The 22,019-nt window shown below is 37.1% G+C and overlaps 2 protein-coding genes across 6 annotated transcripts in view; one reads left to right on the plus strand and one right to left on the minus strand.

The window, feature by feature from the left end:
* The window catches only part of LOC127874958 (zinc finger CCCH domain-containing protein 14-like), a 40,002-nt gene extending 36,777 nt beyond the window's left edge, over nt 1-3,225 (plus strand). For both annotated transcript variants that reach the window (XM_052419667.1, XM_052419668.1), the window contains exons 16-19: nt 905-1,055; nt 1,308-1,447; nt 2,224-2,355; nt 3,113-3,225. In XM_052419667.1, coding sequence (XP_052275627.1) covers nt 905-1,055; nt 1,308-1,447; nt 2,224-2,285 — 353 coding nt within the window. In that variant the 3' untranslated portion in view covers nt 2,286-2,355; nt 3,113-3,225. The remainder of the gene's footprint in view (nt 1-904; nt 1,056-1,307; nt 1,448-2,223; nt 2,356-3,112) is intronic.
* A 5,786-nt stretch (nt 3,226-9,011) lies between these two features.
* Nucleotides 9,012-21,430, minus strand: LOC127874965 (phospholipase B1, membrane-associated-like). Of its 4 annotated transcripts, none has more exons than XM_052419689.1 (14): nt 21,214-21,430; nt 19,380-19,489; nt 18,723-18,792; nt 18,346-18,404; nt 16,788-16,842; nt 16,245-16,257; nt 14,692-14,735; nt 13,812-13,923; nt 13,004-13,136; nt 11,861-12,018; nt 11,495-11,675; nt 10,883-10,984; nt 10,319-10,384; nt 9,012-9,879 (listed from the first exon to the last, which is right to left on the minus strand). In XM_052419689.1, exons 1-14 carry the CDS (start codon nt 21,254-21,256, stop codon nt 9,601-9,603), a joined length of 1,425 nt encoding a protein of 474 aa, XP_052275649.1. In that variant the 5' UTR covers nt 21,257-21,430; the 3' UTR covers nt 9,012-9,600. The 4 variants fall into 4 exon arrangements, with proteins under 4 accessions (XP_052275649.1, XP_052275650.1, XP_052275648.1 ...); XM_052419690.1 differs by lacking the exon at nt 16,245-16,257 and adding an exon at nt 16,563-16,575; XM_052419688.1 differs by lacking the exon at nt 16,245-16,257 and having other exon boundaries at nt 16,775-16,842; nt 21,214-21,426.
* Between the last annotated feature and the right edge of the window lie 589 nt (nt 21,431-22,019).

Here is a 22,019-nt window from a genome sequence, read left to right on the forward strand (position 1 = left end):
GGATTGATTTTACCTTGTTATGTATTAATTTCCATTGGTTTGTAAGTTATATCTGTTTGCTAAATACGAGGCTGTTTATTAACGTTGCTATCGAATAATTGTATCGCTGTCGACTAATGCTATGACCGATACTGTGATCGGGCACAAATAGAATGAAAAACATTGTGTCATAGAATGTTATTTTTTAATGATTCCACAGATTTGTAGCAGACCGCGCATATGTAAAACTAAGTTTACACACATTACACGTTGCGGTCTTCTTATCCACAGACCGTGTAAAGTATTCCATACTGCAGAAGGGGCTGGTGGCATTTTCAGATTTGAATAATGATTCCTTGATGATTGTTAAATTTATATAATCTGTTACTTTTGAGTAATTCACATATTTAAATGTCTGTTCAAACTGTGATCACAAAAACTTCATTATTATTCGCAAGTAAATTGAAGCCCTTAATTGGTACCTAATTGACAAACAACAGTTCGGGTTCTTTCTTATAGTTAGTATATTGCATTGCGTGATTTGAGTAATTCACACATTTTAATGGCTGTACATACTGTTATCACAAAACTTAATTATTATTCGCCAGTCAATTGAAACCGTTAATTGGCACCCCATTGGCAAACAACAGTCGGGGCCTTTCTTAGAGCGTGTATATTGCATTGCGCAATCAACACTGATACGGGCCGCGTTATCAGTTTGACACGACGAACGTCACGTCAAACATGTAACTCCAAAGTGATTTCGGTTGCTTTTTAGTAAGCGGTTCGCAGTTCATTAAATATTGGCGGAATTACGTTTAGAAAAAAATGCGAATATGCGAATATCATTTTTATTATTCGAATGCTGACCATTCAATCGAATATTCGATTATTCGAATAATTTTGCCATCCCTACTATTCATAGATGAGGAGGAGGGTGAGGAGGAGGCCCCCAGTGCAGGAAGCCCCCTCAAGTCCCCTCCAGAGTCCCCTCGGATCCTGGAGAGATGCAGATTCTGGCCAGCCTGTGCCAATGGAAACACGTGCCAGTACATACACCCCTCAGTGCCTTGCAAGTGAGTGTGCGCTGTGAACTTTTCTTATGATGTAACGTCCAACAAATGTTTAACATTTGTGGATATCACATGTTGCTGGGTAAAATATTGAAGGGACAATTTGCCATCAATCAGGAATACTAATTGTATAAATACACATAAAATATAAAAGTAATTTCTAATTACTAACCCTACAGGGATTTTAATAGATGTTGAAGATCAGGAGTTCCTCAGCTGTATTCATACATAAATAAAACAAGACATTTTTTGCAGGATGTTTCCCCTGTGCAAGTTTGGGGACAAGTGCATGTACATCCACCCCAACTGCAGGTTTGATGCACAGTGCACCAGGCATGACTGCCCATATACCCATTCTAGCAAGAGGAGCTTTGGGCCAACCGTCATACACAAAAGTATGTATAATACTATAAAACCAATATTATTCTTTGGACATATTTTAAGGATTTTTGTAGGTCCTCTTAACTTTGAAATTAAAATATTCATTTAACTTTGTCAGAACCTTTTTTTCTTTCATCCACACTTTAGACATCCCACAAATCTGCCCCAATTTCAAAAATCTTCAAAATTTCATGTCAAAGATTAAAGGAATCCACAATAATACCCCCTGAGGGAAGGGGTATATAGGAGTCACTCTGTCTGCTTGTTGGTTCGTCTATCCGCTTTAGTTTGTGGAGCATAGTACTTGAACATTTCTCAAGGTATTAAATTTGACATTGTAAAAGTCATCACCATGAAGCATACAAATGCAAGACATTTGTTCATGACAATGATCCATTTCACCTGAATTATCTGCTATAAGCACATAGCTGAAGTGAGTTATTTGCTAGCATATAGCTGAAGTGAGTCATGTGCTATTAAATATGGCTGAAAAAGTGGTGTTGGGCTTTTAGCGCTGTTTGTGACAAAGCTCTAGTTTGCAGAATTTATTTAAAGCCTTAAAATAGATGATTATATCAATTCTTGGTATGGATAATTTGCTGAGTGACATTTGTTTACCTCCCTTGGTCAAGAATTGTAAAACAATGATTGTACACCATTTTTTCATTGGGCTTTTTTTAGACTGTGCTCAGTTGTATTGTCAATGTTTATGGTTTCAAACAATATATTAATGGGGACATTTCTTTGGCATTTAATGAGAGGCTCGCTTGTATTTTGTGTTTGTTTCCAGTTGTACAGGTGCCAATGCAGCCATTCTTCCCTACCAGCCCTGCCACAGATGTATTCCCCTAGACCTCAGATCAAGCAATGTAGGTTCTATCCAAACTGCAACAACATGAGCTGTCCATTCACTCACCCAAAGGTATGCCGATGAACAATGACATTGAATTATAGATTAATTTCTCATGATTACTTGTATTTAACCCAGAAAAGTATTAACTTATTTTGCCGTTGAAAATTCTTAATTGACAATTACGTGTTTTAAGGTGTTCTTCCACAAAATAAAGATTTAAAAAAATACTCAAAAGCAAATTGATAAGATGGTAACATCTTTAGTAATTTCAAAACTATATCAACTGTTCAAATATTCATTTGCAAATATTAATTAATTGTTGTTTACTCTTAAATCTAATTGGACCACGCTTTTGGAAAGCAGGGCTCGATGCATGTGCGTAAATTGTTGTCCCAGATTAGTCTGTGTAGTTTGCACATGTTAACCCTTACAATGCGAGAACCGAATTTTTAAGGCCTTTGCAAACAGTTTGGATCCAGATGAGACGCCACAGAATGTGGCGTCTCATCAGGATCCAAACTGTTTGCTATTCTGATAGTATTCTTTGAAAAAAATCGAAGAAAATGCGAATTTTAGAAATTCAGCAGACGACATTTTAGCAGACGACAAATTTCCCAGCATGCAAAGGGTTAATCAGAGACAACTGTCTTTGCCTAATCTGGAGACTTCCTTTAATCGAAAGATACAATAAAAGTGGAAATTGTCTTCAATTATCAGCATATGCAAACTACATAGGCTTATCCAAGAGGGAACTTTATGCACAAGCATTAAGCCCTATTTTCATAGAGCAAGGCTGAATGATAAATTGTACTTGGATTGTTTCCAGCCGTGTCGCTATGGTATTGGGTGTATGTCAAAGGGCACCTGCCAGTTCTTTCATCCCCCGTTGCCTGGCAAGGACAAGCTCAAATGGGCGTCAACAGAGAAGAAAGAATCCAGGTTTGAAGTGCTCAATCGTCTGTCAGTGTTTTCATATTCATAAATAAACAGTTCATTTGGAATAATTGTGTAGAGATGATGATATACCGGTATCTAAATGCCAATCTGAATGTGATCATGTGTGTCTGAGATTTTTATGTTGTTTATGCATGCAAATTAAGCCATTTTAATTTCGCTTGTAATCCTGAATAAAAAAATGTTGTTTCATGATAAAATAGACTTATTTGATTTTTCAAAATCAAAATGTAAATATTCAAATGTCCAACCTTTGAAATGAAAGTCTGTTCAGTTCAGGACATGAGGGAAAGACGACCATAAAGCTATTAACCCTTTGCATGCTGGGAAATTTGTCGTCTGCTAAAATGTCGTCTGCAGAATTTCTAAAATTAGCATTTTCTTCGATTTTTTCAAAGAATACTATCAGAATAGCAAACAGTTTGGATCCAGATGAGACGCCACGTTCTGTGGCGTCTCATCTGGATCCAAACTGTTTGCAAAGGCCTTTAAAATTCGGTTCCCGCACTGAAAGGGTTAACATTAGTGTTGCTCCACCCTGTCTCCAGAACTTTCAGTTTCTTATTATCTTTCCCCGTCTTGTTCTTATTAGTAAACTGTTTACCTTGTCGTGTGACCTTTCTTGCATAAGGTTTGATAATTTATATGAGCCTCACTTTTGGAAAACTGGGATTAATGCATTTGCATAAATTGTCATCCCTGATAAGCCTGTGCTAATCAGGGATGACACACTCTGCCTGGACTGGATGAACTAAGAAGAGACCTCTTTCAAGCGAAAAATACCATAAAGCTGATGTGTCGTCCCTGAATATCCTGTGGGGAATGCATCAAGCCTTGTATACCCATAGCGTGGCTCATGTCTTGTCTTTTCCAGTCAAACTCCAGCCATTGGTGTGGCCAAAGACGGCAAAAAAACTGCAGCAAATTAGTTGAGGTGTCGGTCAACCAAGGAAACACTACACTATTATAAATGTGATGGCCTCAGACTCTGAACAGCTCAACCGGAACGGGAAGTGGAGCATGCTCCGACCCAACGTGCTAAGATTGAAACAACTCTTGAAGTCTTATCGGCCTCAGTCTGACGAGAGTTCAGCTTCTATATCTGAGTTTTGACTCTTAAGCATGTGTACTGTAGATGAGTTGTAAATATGAATTGTTTAATTCATTTGCTTTATTCACTCTGTTCTGGTAAGTAACAGGGCATTAAATTGTATTAAATCTTTTTTCAAACAAGAGGGAGACGTGAGTAATAAATCTAGTATCGATAACATTATAGTTTTTTAGGGCTAATATGACATTTTGTTAATAATTGACCTTAATGCTGTATGTTTTTCTCGTTGTTTATTTGCTCCAACTATTTAGTTGTATTACCGATCAACAAAGTAAAATATACATGGAAAACCTTTTGTGCATGTTTGTAGTATTTTTATCTTAATATTATTGTGTTGTTAGTTACTATTAGATGTCGTTAATCTACAGTACACATGCTAATAATTGCTTTTCTTTTCATGCAAATATATTCATGGCAACTGGGAACATTTCCTGTTGAGTATGTTGTAACAACAATGGAGGAAGACTCAAGCCTGCCTTTGTGGGACAAACTATGTGTCAGAAACGCAAATGTGGATTTATTAATATGGTGAACAGAGATTGAATTGTGTTTCAAAACCAAATGCTATTAAAAAAAGACAGCAACGACTGAGTGCCTATAGGTGATTCACAGATTGAATGTTGGAAGAACCATAGTTTGTAGAAAGAGGAAACGCACTAGTGAAAATGGTGTAATCTGAAATATGATGTGGACAAATAATGAAAATGATCGACAGTTGAAGATTATATATTGATGTTTGAAGGTAATAGAGTGGAGGTTGGAGAACATATGTTGATGATCGAAGATTATAGATGGCCGGTTTAAGTAATTATTTTTATATTGAATATTATTAATTGACGTTTGAAGAAAATATATTGATGATTGAAGAATATTAATAGACAAATGAAGAAAATATTTTACCAACAGTGGAGTTTGATGACTTGTAACTGTAAATGGGAGAGATTAACGGTGGCACTCAAAATAGTGGAAAATTAATTGTTTATTTTATCAATTCTAGAGTAGCTGAAACTTTTAATTTCAATGGTGTTAAGTTAGTACACGGTTATATCTACTTAATAATTTTAATTACTGTGAATTAAAAAAGGTTTTTAAACATGTTATTTTCAGAACAACTTTGTATGTATTCAGCATATAAAAAACTAAATATTTGTGATGCTTGGATTTTCAGATCAACTTGTTATGTGTATATATCCTGAGATTGTGGTACAAAACATAGCTTATTCTTCTTAGAACAATGTTTATGTCGTTTCAACCCATTTTTCTGTTAATTAACTACCACTGCTTTCTACACGTTCATCAATTGGTTTGTTTTAATGTTTCAATGAAAGAGAGTTATTCAACTAGTTACATTCTTCTACTGACCCATGGAGGATTTATGATGGATTAATAACGTTCAATTTATCACTCAATCCATCAATAAGAATAGTATGGTTTCTTGTACATGAACATCACAGTTTAGTTGTGGACATTTACTTGATTGCTTGTCACACATTTTCATTAAAATGAGTACCATCACATGTTCTTGCCAATTTTATTTGACAAATAAGCCTAATGAACTGTATTTTGTACACAGAATTGATAATATTTCTCCAGATAAACAAACCATCAGTAACTAATTTATTTAACCCAGTAACACTTAGGTACGTTTTTTGAAGCATTTGTAGTCCCTTAGAAAGTTAATGTTAATTAAAGACCTTTCTTACTAGAAATAAGTTTTAAACTCTTTATTTTCAATCGTTAGATACTGATGAGCAGCAAACAGCATAAAAGATTGAACAGACTGCGGGTTACTTGAAGGCTGTTCTGGTTTTATGCTGTTTTGTATTTAGCCATTTTCACTTTGCTTGTGAGTGGGAAAGGGTTAAGCAAGAATGGCGGCTACAAGTGCATTTTACCTTTAAGGGCAAGTCATTAATATTTACTGGTTAATTGGTTAATTTGTTCATTAACATTTTTCGTAAAGGGGGTATGCTCAAATGGCCTTTGACCGTCTGTCTGCCCATCTGTCAGTAGAATCATACTTCTCCTACTATTTTCAGAGTACAACATTTCAACTTTCAGGCAGTTTCCTTATCATATAAGCTATGCATTGTGATTTTTTATGCCCTCGGATCGAAAGATCGGGGGTATGTTGTTTTTGGCCTGTCGGTCTGTCATTGTGTCAGTCAGTCATTGTATGTGTATTTCCCAAAATTTTAACCTTGGTTTAAGTTTTATAACTTTTGCAATATTGAAGATAGCAACTTCATATTTGGCATGCATTTGTATCTCATGGAGCTGCACATTTTGAGTGGTGAAAAGTCAAGGTCATCCTTCAAGGTCAAATGTCAAATATCATTGTATTTTTCTTTCCTAAAACTGTAACCTTCGTTAAAGTTTGGTCATAACTTTTTTTAATATTGAACATAGCAACTTGATATTTGGCATGCATGTGTATCTCACGGAGCTGAACAATTTGATTTGTGAAAGGTCAAGGTCATCCTTCAAGGTCAAAGGTCAAATTTATGGCTTCAAGGGGCACAATAGGGGGCATTGTGTTTCTGACAAATACATCTCTTGTTTCATTCTACATTAAACATTACAGAAAGTACGCCCCTTTTTAAACTTGTATGACTATAAAATCATGATTACTAAATAACTCTATTAGCAAAAAAAATGTATCTGACACCACAAGGTCCACTGGTTTCATATTTGGTATGCAACATCATTTAGTAGTCTTCTAAATTTGATAAAATTGGGCCTTTGGGGTTAAAAATTGCCAAGCCCTGGGGTAACAAAGTACCATACTTATGTAGCACAATAACTCTTAAAAACCTCTCTTGGAACCAGTGCGCTTTTTTGGTTTGTGATATCAAACTATGGTTCTTCACACAATTTGTTAAAATCATGGCTTTCAATTTAGAACTGACAACAATCCTAGAGAGTCAATTTATTTCTTTAGCTTTGTATATCAAAATAAAAGTGAAAATCTCTGAAATCACAACATACTTTTTGGTATCAACAAGTGAAGAGTGGTCCTGTACAAAGTCTTTTAACCCAGTACCACTTAGATACGTATTTTGACGCATCTGTAGTACCTTAGAAAGTTCAATTTAATTAAATACCTGTCTTACTAGATTCAAGTTTTAAAGGCTTCATTTCCAAACCTTAGATACTGATTAGCAGCAAACAACATAAAACCTGAACAGGCTGCGAGTTACTTGCAGGCTATTTTTGGTTTTATGCCTATTGCACATAGCCAATTTCACTTTGCCTCTGAGTTGGAAAGGTTTAAATCCATGTACATCTGTTCAAAACAGCCATGGTCTTAATTTATTGATAGTATCAATTTGCCTGATATTACAACATGTGGCGTCTGCAATATTCCTCAGTCACTTTTGAAGCAACCGTGAGTTTCTTATCGGCTTCGGTTCATTAATTCTTTGATAATTGTTCATTTATACATTCATTAATTGTATTCATTGATATATTTCTGCTATTTTCATTGTCATTAACTAGTAGCTTTTTCATTCTTTCATGCATGCATTTCCTATTTCATTAAGTCGAGTACACAATTAAATGTTATGAAAATCAATATGTAAATGTAAATCATTTAATTACTTGTTCATGTGTGGATATTAATGACTTTCAATTGTCCTCATGTGACTTTATTACCTGCAAGCCATTCAGTCAGACTTCTAGATTGGTCAAATATTATGTCATCCCTCATTTGTTTGAAGTAAAGCAATCTTCCTTGGTTAGCTCATTCATCTTCATTCACTCATTTACTGGAGTTAAACATTTTGGGCAAATGCAAAAAATATACACAATTCTGTTTTTTCCCGGAGGAAACAAAACTCAATTGTCCTCATCTAGGCAAGCCAAATATTGAGTATTTCGTATTCATTTTATATCTGTAAAAAAATCATTTCAATGTAAGCATTTGTGTGCATGTATTTGGATGTACAGGTATTGGTGTATTTAATGGTAACATGGAGAGCTGAGTGGTCAGCTCATCCCGAAATGCAGCTCGTAATTGTTTATGTTTGATTCTTTGTTTTGTTGATACCTTACAACATGCATCTGCAGATTTTATAGAATATTTGTATTTACCCAGGGTTTACTCTGCCATTTGCCAACTTAGCCAATGGCTACAAATAAGGAAATTTGGCTACTAAAATTCCATTTGGCTACAAGGTTTTCTACATTATCACCCATAAAGTATCCTAAATAATAAGAATTAAGACATAAAAATGTAAATTTAGCTACAGAACATTTTGAGTCAGAGGGAGCCTTGTTAAATACTGGTACTGATTGTTTAACCCTTTGCATGCTGGGAAATTTGTCTTCTGCTAAAATGTCGTCTGCTGAACTTCTAAAATTAGCATTTTCTTCGGTTTTTTTCAAAGAATACTATCAGAATAGCAAACAGTTTGGATCCAGATGAGACGCCACGTTCTGTGGCGTCTCATCTGGATCCAAACTGTTTGCAAAGGCCTTCAAAATTCGGTTCCCGCACTGAAAGGGTTAAGCCCATTGTTTGTGATACATAAAGTAAACTTTCATAGTTGCACAAGTTATGTTTCCTGGAAAAATGGACATGTTAATGTTGACAAATGTTTCAAAATGTTATAATATTGTTTTGTTAACGCTGTTGTTTAATGAAAACATCTAATAAGGATGTTCATTTATATTTTATTAGTAACTTTAAAACATATTAATAAAATATAATATCAATTGTATCATCACAACATATTATAGATAAACTTAACAAATAAAAGTATACTTTTTGAAGTCCTGAGTGTTCAATTGTTAAAGAATGATTGGTAACGTAATAAATGCATACCAGCAATTGGTTCTCTTTTTCAATTCATATTAACAACCATGTATTAATAAGGCGTTATTGAGCCTATTATTTTTTGTATTTGCTGAAGAAGGTCCAGGAACAAAACATATCCTTAAAGTGTACATGGATAGTTATTAGTTATAACTATGTTGTATCTACGCTGAACAAAAGCTGATCAATACGATTGATAAGAATTATCAATTGCTTATCTACTAGTAGTAACCTAGTTGTCCGACCACGTCATATACTAAAGATATAGGTAAAATATTGATAGATTTGGGGTAAGGTTCAACAAAGTAATGACATAACTTAATACTGCTAGGCTACTATAATACATACTATGCTAATTTCTGAATTTTCATTTTAAGTAAGTATTGCACAAATCCAATCACAATTAATTTTGTCAATTTTCAAAGTGCCAAGATTATATTTTATTGTACTCGGACCCAGGTTGACGCCACAAAACTATCCTCTCGGACTTCTTCACGCGTCTCCACACGAGAGCTCCCACCAGGGCAAGAACGATGCAAACCATGGCGACCGCTACTATGGAAACGGTTGCTGCGGAGGTGGACGAACTTCCGGTTTTAGTGTTGTGCGTGTTTCCGGTTTGTGTGTTGAGCTTGGCTGCAAAGTTGCCATTTGCAGATCGTTGTGCCTGAGCGGTATTGCTGTTCTTGTATGTGTAAAAGTATGGGTGCGCCTGAAAGACATACAATGGCTATTGTCAAGGTGTTTGTTTTGTGTGGGTTTTTTTGTGGTGGGGGGACCTTTCCTTTCAGTACGGAGAAAAATATCGACAACAATGAAAAAGGCAAATAAATTGTCCATTGTAAACTTGCAAGTTAGGGAAAATTGCCTTTATTGAGGTCAACGTAAAGAAGGGCAAAGACTTAGAGAAAAATATTTGTCTTTGAGAAGGGGAAAGCTCTAATAATTGATACTGTAGTGTGTAGCTTACTTGTCAGCAAGTTCATACACGATGTACATCTTTTCATCCGTTTTTAATTGAATATGTTCGAATCATCCTACGTCCCAATTTAAACACACAGCACACACAGGCGGTCGGAAAACAATTAGTTTCATAAATATACGCATTAAATTTCTTAGTACGTATGGATATCAATATGCCCCTCTCTTACCGATGATGGACATTCCACGAGCTCTCCGGGGGTCCAGGATCGCCGCTTGGCAGCCACTGGCTCAATCTGAACAATACCAACATGTTCGAGTATTATTTTAACTGTGAAAAACTTGTAGTACTAGCATAAATCCTTAACAATAAATAGACTGTTGCGCCCCTTTACTGCAGATGGTCACGCCATTGAGTATTGCATTGGTCAATAGTTCAGATTTAGACATACTTAACTTATGAAAGTTCGTAGTATTTGAATTGTGCAGGCGATGCATCGATATTGGATTGTACTGGGAAAGCACAGATGCAAAAGTGTGAACTACTAAGGCACATAATTTGTGAGGATTGTAGAGATATACAGTGGCATCTGTCTTTCTCGTCGCATGGAAATGCGACCGATTTTCGAAATGAAGGCGAAAACTTGTAACACTATTAAGACTTAATACCCACTGCTGCTTTCCGTTATTTATATGGCAGTAATAACTAGGTTTATGGTTGCTTGACTGGGATGTTTTTTCTAGACGTCTCTTTTATAAAGGAAATATATGAAGGGCGTAAGGAGGCCGCATACCATGTTGTTCCAGAGCCCGTCCGCGGCGGCCCTGTGCCCCTTCTCGCTGAGGTGGAAACAGTCCGGGGAGAAGTAGCTAAGATCTATCTCATTCGTGCCAGCCTGAGGAGCGGAAACCATAATCCACTATGAATATTCTACTCCACTGCTTAGACTATTAACCCATTTATGCCTAATGGACTCTCCCATCCTTCTAAATGGGATCAGTTTATTTCCAAAATTAGAGATGTCTAGTATATTTATTTCTATATTTAGAATATTTCTTACAGAAATTCCTTTAAGCAAACAGCGTAGACCCTGATGAGACGCCGCATCATCTACGCTGTTTGCCAAGGCATTTTTTCTAGACGCTAGGCATAAATGGGTTAATAATAGTTTGTACGTTTCTATGGTAAAGGTATAAAACTGGCAGGCGTGTTTGACATGCTGAGATGCGGTATCAGTAGATGATATACCAATATTACTACGGATGTTTGGGGAACACGTGTTAGTTATGCTTGTTCGGTTTTAACTCTCTTACTCTTTAATAAAATATTTTAGTTTAAATCATTGCAAAACAAACAAATGGGGCTATATTTGTTTCGCTATCTGACATTTCCGGCATGTGCAGACCTTGAGTGGAGGACTTGTAGCCGTAAAGAATGGCTGCACGATCACTGTGAAGTCGTCCCGGGTGTCATAGCGCCCGGTGTCCACTAGCGCCTGGGTGAGGTCCCGGTAGCGCTGCGTCTCCGCCACTAGTTCCGCTTCCGCCTCGGCGTTCGCCGGGAACGCAGCGCAGTCGCACAGGAACCTGGCATATTGTAAAATTACCGGTACGTTGAAATAAATAAAACATGTACTTTCCGAAGTGTTATGAACATAGATTGTCTTTCGTACAAAGTTTTTTTTTACGCGAGGCTCATTTGCTGTCAGAGGATTTTCATCGGCGTCAATATGAATGTAAGCGTATGTAGCATGCACAGGAAACCGACAGACCTGTGGAGTGTAGAGCAGATGAAGCCCGCGTTCAGATTCTTCACCATGGCGACGTCGAGGATCTGCACGAGATTCACGAACGTGCGTGGCACGTTGGCATGGAGATAGTCTAGGGCGGTCTTAATATTGGCAACGTAGCTCTCGGCACTGTACTTGGACTGAATAAAAAACAAAACAATTATGAGCCCTGCTCCGCACAGGCTAATCAGGGACGACACTTTTCGCAAAAACTGGACTTTCGTTAAGGATTGACTTAATCGAAAAATACAACACAAACGGAAATTTCTTCCCTGATGTGCCTGTGCGGACTTCACGTGCTAATCTGGAACGACACTTTACGCACATGCTTTAAGCCACGTTTTCATAGAGACGGCTAATTTGTAATTATTATTAAATAAATGAATCCACGTATATCTTGAATACACATATATTTAATGTTATAATAAATTTCATATTTATTGTCATCAAAATAACCATCATTATCGCAATCCCCCCCCCCATACGCACACACACACACAAACCAACAAACGATATCTTCATCATTAGTATCAAAAACAGCTTATCCAGTATCAGTATTAGGCCGCAACAGTACAACGGAATATCTTTTCCTCTTTTCGACCGTAAGGTACCGGTGCGTGGTCTCAAGACTGTTAGCAACACATCAAGTACTGGTTCTTCCCAGGAAACACTCTCAAGCGTGTCTCTTAGAGACATGGGCTTTTAATGCAATCAAGCTTCAATAAATCGGGTGAAATTTTAAAACACTAAGATTTATATCAACACGTTTATCGCAGTGGTTGGTTCACGTGCTTCACGCCGGGTTCAAGCCCCTCTCCCGGAAGCATGCGGGATTGTTTTTTTTTCATCATACCGGACAGTTGGGGTTCGCTACGGGTAATTTTGCTTCACGGCTTCACCCCACAACACAATACCATAGAAAAGTTTAAAATATCTTTCAGTAAAAACGAACAAAAAGATATAGAAATTAAACATATAATTCAGATTTCGGCCGAACTTTTGTGAGTCAAATAGTTAATTTGGTAGAAGTACTAGGACACATTCCGGGTGCTACATAATGCAGCACCAGGCACCGAAGAACCTCATAAACTTCGCAATACTCGCTCACACGCAGGCTACCAGTACCTTGTCCTCGCAATAGGAACAGAGGTCGTTGCCGCCGATGAACAGCGTGATGACCTTCCAGTCCTCCTGGAAGTTGATGGTCTTATCCGCCTTCATTCGGTCCACCAGCTTCACCGCCTGGGCCGGTATGTCCCTGATAGCAAAGGAACCTCGTACTTAGAAAACTTGGCTTAATGCAGGTGATCGTAAAGTGTCCGCAGCTAGTCAGAGACGAGAATTTCCGCGTGTGCGTACTTTTTTGTTTATTTTTAGTCTCTTGTAAAAACGAAAATCCAGTTAAGGCGGAAAGTGTTGTCCTTGATTAGCCTGTGTGGACTGCACAGGTTAATCTAGGACCACACTTTACGAACATGCATTTAGCCCGGTTTTCTCACAGCCTTAATATCAGAATGCAACCAAAATGGCTTCGAGATAATGCGTTATTTTCACATAACTACTGTTTTACTGTAACTACTGTTTTATCCCAACATGTCATATAGGAGTGACAATCAACACTCACGCATGCAATATTTATAAGTATGCAATTTTATTTATTAAAGTTCGTTTAAAAAGCATGCGTGTTAAAATTATTATGTTTTTTTTTTTCAACATACATGTATAAAATAAACTTCTTAGTGTTTTTTTTTGCACACTTTCAAACAGCATTTATATGTATTGATTGACATGTATTTCATTTCAAGGTGTGTGGCTTTAAATGCGTTATATAAGCATGAATAGCATGCCTTTACGTAAAGTTCGCGTCTTTCTGAGCACATCGTCATTATTAGTCGTTATTTTAGTTAATAAAAGCTTTGTTGTCCCGACTTACTCCGACACATCCCCGGGGTTCGCCAAGTTAAGGTGAGAGACGGACTCGAGCCAGACCGGGCCCCAGCCTTTGGAGAACCCACGCACTTCCGGGTTGTATACCTTCATCATGTCTAGAAATAACAACACATGGTTTGTTTTTTTTTAGGAACGTACACATGCTTAGGTTATTTTTAAGAATCGACAGGATTCCAAAATAACACACACGTTTAAACACTTCTCGAAAATAATGGAAGATTGAACTAGCTGAGACTAATGGAAAATATCTTTATGAAAAGACGATGATATTGTAGAGAAGCATCGCTAAGATTGGCGGTATCTCTACCAATAAAATAGTGTTAATATTGTATATCCATTTATATAAAATAACTTGAGTAAACCGTCTTTATATAATTAGTTAACGAGTAGCATGGTCGTCAAGGGCGTAGCTTTTTTAAGACACTTTATGAACGCGCCTTAACATGTTTTCATGAGATTAAACTTATTACCAAAATGCAGTTTGAATTGTTGGCGGGTATATGGGTAACTTGGCTGTGTCGATCATTTTATTTTTAAGAGTCAAAATTATCTCGATAGATGATATTTGGATCCCAATAAAATAATAAGTATCAATATGATAGTGTAGTGCAGTTCGTATATTACGGAGACATATTAGTATTTGTGTACAATAGCAAACTTAGCTACCACTGTCCTTTTCTAGCTTACCATTATATTTTTCATTAAGATAGCTTCTGTATTTATATAGAGAATACAATACTTTATTGAAGCGTATGTTCGCCGCACAACATTTAGACAAAGTGTGCCTTAACCATTAGCACGGAATGCATATTTTACCATAAATTAACTTGTACACAAATGCAAAGACACCTATTAATACTCACTTGGAAGTGTTTCATCTTCAACAATGGACTTGTCTCCACCGACGCTGCAAATAGAAACATTCTCATTAAATTTTACACTATGGCATGTCCGAAAACAATGGCTAAAGCAAGTGTTGAGTGTATTCCGCTTAGTTCAATTTTACATTTCTGCAATTTCGTTTTCGTGTCGTTACATAATTATAAATAACGTAAACATATGAATTGATTCACGATATTTAAAACAATAACTTGTTATCGAAGTTTTAAAGAGATGCGTGAACGGAGTACCGGTATTTGTTCAAAATAAGTTGCACTTAAACAAGCATTGGTGGAAATTATTTGGGTCCCACGAGCCACTGGCCACATATATCTTAGTGGTTTGGTCCTTAATATATTTGAAATAGCGAAAACAAAGTGTGCCCTTATACGTTTAAAGAACATCAATTATACGTGTACAGGTAATCAACAATAGCCTATTATAAATAGACATTACATAAACGACTTATTAAGCGTCAACTTTGTTATCTATTTGGTCGAGTTTCTAAACTACATCGTGCCATCCTGGGTGATACATAGATTTTAATGTAATATTTTATCTCTTTATCCGGGTAAACAATTAATAGATGTGATTAAATAGTCCTTCATTAGAAGTTGACGTTCGATGTCGACCTTGTTGTGTCCGGTTATTAACATCAGCGAAGGTAACTATCTCGTCCACGTGTTAAATATACATGTATAAATGAGCCTCGTTCTGGGACAACGGGGTTTAACGAATGTTCCCAAACTCTCGTCCCATATTAGCCTTTGCAGTCTGCACGGGCTAATCAGAGACGACTCTTGGCGCTTTAATGGTATTTTTCGTTTAAAGAAAGCCTCTTCTTAGCGAAAATCAAGTTTAGGCGAGAAATTTCGTTCTCGAATAGTGTGGCCGGACTACACAAGCTTATCTGGGACGACACTTTCCTCACATGCATTAAATAACCTTTTCCCATAGCGAGGTTCAAATGTTTTGTGTGTGTAATCCCAACCCTTGTAATCAGTCGCCTTATGTTGTGTGATTAACAGCCGATATGGTCCATTACGGTGTGCTGACTAGCAAAGGTTATTAGATTACTTTCATCACATTGTCCGTTAACCGTATCAAGGTATGAACACACTTATATAACCACTGTTCTTTTTGAAAATGATTACTGATGTAACACAGTTTTGGACCTTTCGATGAAGAAAAGCCTCCGTCACAGACAACTGCGGTTGCCTTAACAGCAGACCAAATGCACAAGCGGCGTAAGCGCGTCTGAAGATCCGAAGGACAATGTTAGACCATACAAAACCGTGCGGAGAACGTACACTGGACGGGAGACGCAAGTACAACGCAAAGAAGCCGCACAGTGTCTCAAATGCACGGGCTTGCGACACACATTTTTGAAGCAAATAAGGTCAGGTGCCTGCTGGTTGAGTGCTACTTACTTCTATTGTAAACGAGTTTGTACATAGTGATTCACAAATATACAAACTATATACCTCTAGCAGAGACCTCGGTCTTGCTTCAGTAACCCGATATACAAACTATATACCTCCAGGAGAGACCTCGGTCTTGCTTCAGTAACCCGATATACAAACTATATACCTCCAGGAGAGACATCGTTCTTGCTTCAGTAACCCGATATACAAACTATATACCCCCAGGAGAGACCTCGGTCTTTCTTCAGTAACCCGATATACATACTATATACCTCAATGAGAGATATCGGTCTTGCTTCAGTAGCCCGATATACAAACTATATACCTCCAGATGAGACATCGGTCTTGCTTCAGTAACCCGATAAACAAACTATATACCTCCAGGAAAGACATCGGTCTTGCTTCAGTAACCCGATATACAAACTATATACCTCCAGGAGAGACCTCGGTCTTGCTTCAGTAACCCGATATACAATCTATATACCCCCAGGAGAGACCTCGGTCTTGCTTCAGTAACCCGATATACAAACTATATACCTCCAGATGAGACATCGGTCTTGCTTCAGTAACCCGATATACAAACTATATACCTCCAGGAAAGACATCGGTCTTGCTTCAGTAATCCGATATACAAACCATATACCTCCAGGAAAGACCTCGGTCTTGCTTCAGTAACCCGATGACCGTCTTAGCCTTGATGCCAGTTCCTGCCTGAAATGTACCGGGGCAGTGCCAATCGTTAATGGACAAGAACATAACTTCAGTGAACAGCGACTGCTTTGAATCGTCTTGTCTTTTCTTTATGTCTGGACAATGTGTGGTTTCTGATAAGGCTTTATGTATCGGCATTTGAAGTTATGCAGATTGCGATGTAGTACCGAGACATCGTTTAAATTTAATTTGTTTCAGTATTTAATCGACTGGATAAATTTTATCGAAGTTCTGTTTTTTCAATAAATCGGTATTTATTAATAAACACGTTCATATGTATGCGTCGAACTATAATAATGTAAATCCTATTAAAGCGAAGTTTCATGTGCTATAAATACCCAATAAATAAGCGAACAATGAAAACTAATCAGGGAGTCAATAAATAAAAGACTGGACGCTTCAAACTAGTCGCGGACGGATCTTATATAACTGGTTATATATTGGCAGGCGTTACCTCCAAGAGCGCCCCCGTACCTCCTGCAGTAACCCGAGAACCGTTTCGGCGGAAATACCCGTCCCTGCCTGAAAATTGCAATAGTGAGCTTCCAAGCAACACGTGCACTCGGGGAAATACTAAAACAACGGAACGTTTCATTCGTGATTTTCCCGTGCGGACTCGACATGCTCGACATCCGGAACGATATCTTTCTCACTCGTATTTAAAATATGTTCCTATCTCTTAGAATGTACATTTTTGTAAAGACAGTGTGGCGTAGTGGATATGGTGCCCGCCTAACGCCCGGGAGGTCACCGGTTGGATCATCACAGTCGTTCTTGCGATCTCCCCGACGTACACCAAGTACTGGTTCTTAGTCACAGGAAACGGACTCGAGAGAGTTTCAATAAGCCTTAGGCTTTCAATGCAATCGAACTAAAATGAATAGGCTTAAACTAAAGACAGTTTTTAACTCTACCGTATTCATGTCACTGCAATTATGGAAAAAGAAAAAACATATTAACCCAGCTATGCCATGATACGAATAAACTGTTAATACATGTGTAATATAAAGTCGTCCAAAATATAATTCTTTACAAATTAACAGTCATTGTGTTCACGAGATTGCTTTAATTGTAAATAGAAAACAACAAATACATACGTAGATCGAAATAAAGTTGAATACAACGATTCAATATAAATCTTGATGTACTACATCGATTTTCGTTTTTAAGATTATATTAAGGAACTGTTTAATATTATATATTTTTGCGCTCTGTTTGCACTTGACGACGTATTTTCCGAATTATCGGTATCTATCACAAAAGTTACAAAGCCTTTATTATTTTACTGATTTTGATAAACTAGGAACCAATATTTTATAATTTTCTTGGTCAGGGGTGTTATTTCGGATTCTGTTATAGGAATATAACGATTACACTATGTTTTGAATACAGACACCGTTTTAAAATTCGTCAAATTCAAGTCCCTCAATAAAAATAATCTAAATTGAAATAACCCGGAACTTTCTTTTCTAAGCTGAAAACGAGGCTAAGGAAACCTCTTACCGTGATTGAGTCCCCGAGCGCGCCGACGACCTTGACGTCCGTCGGCTGGAGGTTGTGCACTGGAAACAAGGCGTAAAACCAATATATAAAACGGGCAGATTTACTAAATCGAAAAACCTCGCTCCATCACGTGAAGTGAAATTGTAATATTTCCATAATTGACGCCATGAAAATCCGCGATATGTGATGTTTACATTTACAAACTGATCTCGTTTCTTTACACGCGTCTACTTATAATATAATGCATTATATTTACATAGAGGAAATCGAGATGAAGCCATTACTAAATGATCATAATTCTTTAGATGGACATACATGTCATAGTGCTAGATAAGTGAACATCTTGATGCAAAATGCAAGGGTATTTTCACGGTTACCTGTCGTTGACCGCCTTGCAGGCCCGACAAACTTCTGACACGGGAATTCTAAACCTGCCTTTGGTTTCACCTACAACGGCAGTATAATATAGTAATTTATAGCCTGCACAACGTGAAAAGTTAGGATTTTAAGTGGTATTGACAGTAAACCATGATAGACTGATCCCGGAAAAGCACGAGTTTAGAAAAACCCACTAATCACCCCGGTACAAACAACGCTGGTCCATTATATCAACCAATGATAGCTTCCTTTAAATAATAACGGTTGATACGGTGCGTGATTTTGAAAGGATTATAAATGGGTCATGTTTATTTGTACCAGCAGATTAGTGGGTTTTTCCAAAAAGTTGTTTTTTCCGGGATACATATATTGCTGGAGTATACTACACCCGGATTTCGGTTTGCCACAACACACAAAACGCACGCTGCTTTACTGACCACAGCTCTTCACGATTTACATGTTTTTAAGAAGTCGCTTAAATTATAAGATGTATTGAAGTTATATTAATGGTTATATATCAAAATATACGTAGCACTCGTACATGAAACAAAATCATATGGAGAACAAAAACGTGAAGAAATCTAAGACTCGTATCCCCAAATCCTACCTGTGTGGAGCGTCTATTAATGTAAAAAAATGAAGAACGCGATTCATACCTGCGAGTCATCGTCCTGGAACAGCTTGACGTGCTCGGCAAACAGACGGACGAACGTGTCGTTCTCGGCCTGGTTAATGATGAACTCCGCGTACTTGGCATAGTCGCACACTGAAGGGGAGATAAGCACGTACACGTTGCAGACGATAAACCGGCAAAACAACACATTAAATTTTCATAGTTTCTAGAGTTGAGAAATAAATTCTCAATTCCCAAACTGACTGTTGTCCGCCAGACAACTATGTGCCGTTCATATTTAATGGTATAAACATCAATGAATGCTTGTGGAACGTAATTCTTTTCACCCACATCATTAATTAGTTTTCCAGAAGAATAATGTTTTTAGAACATTACTTTCATTCCCTTCACTGTGAGTATTTTAGTAGTTTTTCTGATGCGTGTTGGCAATTAAACGACTAAAAAACATAACTTTTTCGGCAGAGCTGTTTAACTCAGCTTTTCACCTTTAATGACCTTGACATAATGTCAGCAGACCCAAATGAATATACTCCATTCGTTTCATTGGCTGATTTTAGCATAATTCCCCGGATCATAGACTATATCACCGCGTCTTTGTAGTATTGGGTGTAACACTGCTCAGTTTAGGGAAATGCGGACTGCTCGCTGCACGTTCAAACGAAACATAGACACACATTTTGGCCCACTTACAATTACGCATTACCAGTAAATGCCATCGCCAAAACCGTCAGGGTTAGTGCTTGGTCAGTTAATCATCAGACGACGACGGAATGTACAAGCAATACACGCCTAATGTTGATATATTGTCTTCAAGATATCAACGCGGATGTTTATTGTTATTAGAATGTGCGGAAAGAAAACTGCGTATCAAATATCAAATGTATCGATGACGAAGATTTAAATATATAAAGCCAGGTGATGAATCATATGATGTGTAGTAAATTTCTATCTATGAACATGACGGTGTGGTAAAATATACGTGCACAACAAACATTTCATGCAGTGGATAGGCGACTTTTAGGTGATAAAAGAACACAACAATACTTAAACCTTTGTTTTTTATTTAATAACTTATAGCAATAAATTGTCTACTTTTATTTCAAAGTCAGGATATACGCCGAATATCTTTTAAAAAAATATTTCTTGTTTAGTCTAATTCTTAGCGTATATTTAAAACAAACTTAATTAACGTTTAAAATCACTTTATAACAAACAAAGTGTGCGCTGAAGTATACTTCAAAAACAAATCTACTTTAGGGTACCAGCAACAAGTGCTACATTTAGTAAAACAAACATGACAAAATCGGTGAGTCGGTCACCGTGTGTAAATATCGCTCAATTGATAGTTGTCGGTTTAGGTATTATTTAAAAATACACTGGTTACTCCTATGTACATGTAAACAACAATGTAGCCTGGTACGCAATATACGTTTAAAGACACCTGGTCAAACTCCGCGGTACTTTTGAGCATGTATATTTATTTTAATTTAAATCCATGTACAATAAACTTTATAAAGCAAATCCCAATGTGACGATTTCAGATTAACATTATTAATTACGATTGAAACGATGCGTATAAAATGGAAGGCCAATTTCTTCTCACGCAAATGTTTTTAATACAAATATCATGTATTTGAATAACACAACAAGTCATACTATATGTATTTTCCCCATCCAACAAAACACATTTACGTTAAGGTGGTTATGCTAATATAGTAAAATAATTTAATTGACAAATGTTAAAAAAACACTCATGAATTATGATATACATCTATTAATTTCTCCGTAATAATTGCTTTCAAAAGTAAACAATAACTTGGAGGTTATATAAAATATCTTTGAAAATATATAAATACCTGCCAAGTGCACCCCAAGAGCGAAGAGGAAGTATTTAATCATATTGTCCGTCCGACTCCCAGATCACAAATCACCACATTCAGGACAAGTTCGTTATTTTATTAATATTATCAGCTTCATTTTGGTGTGTTAGTACAACGTGAGCTTTATCTGATCAAATCAGGTATATATCATTGTTATGTAATCTTTTGATAACTCCCTTTTATTTAACATTCTTATATCTATAATGAAGTTTAAATTACTGCGTCTCGTGACGATACACTGTCACATGCTTACATTTTATTTTAGAACCTCGATAAGGCCGTGACGTTGTCATACCTGTAGTGTAGTGTAGGTAGTATATTGGTCTCGCACTGGGAAAACCGGGCTTAATGCATGTGCTTTAACCCTTTACCACTTAGATACGTATTTTGACGCATTTGTAGTCCCTAAGAAAGTTGCATTTTATTGAAGGTCTTTCTTACTAGATCCAATGTTTAAAGGTTTCAGTTCCAACCCTTAGATACTGATGAGCAGCAAACAGCATAAAACCTTAACAGACTGCGAGTTACTCGCAGGCTGTTCTGGTTTTATGCTGTTTGCACATAGCCATTTTCACTTTGCTTCTAAGTTGGAAAGGGTTAAATGTCCCAGATTCACCTATGCGATTCGCACAGGTGAATCAGGAACGATACTCTCCGCATTAACTGGATTTTCGCTGAGGACAGACTTCCTTTAAACGAATAATACCATAAATGCGGAAAGAATCGTTTCTGACTAGCCTGTGCAAAGTTTATTCGGGAGCGACATTTTACGCACATGCATT

The sequence above is a fragment of the Dreissena polymorpha genome, chromosome 3 (genome assembly GCF_020536995.1).
Source record: "Dreissena polymorpha isolate Duluth1 chromosome 3, UMN_Dpol_1.0, whole genome shotgun sequence".
NCBI classification, from domain to species: domain Eukaryota; kingdom Metazoa; phylum Mollusca; class Bivalvia; order Myida; family Dreissenidae; genus Dreissena; species Dreissena polymorpha.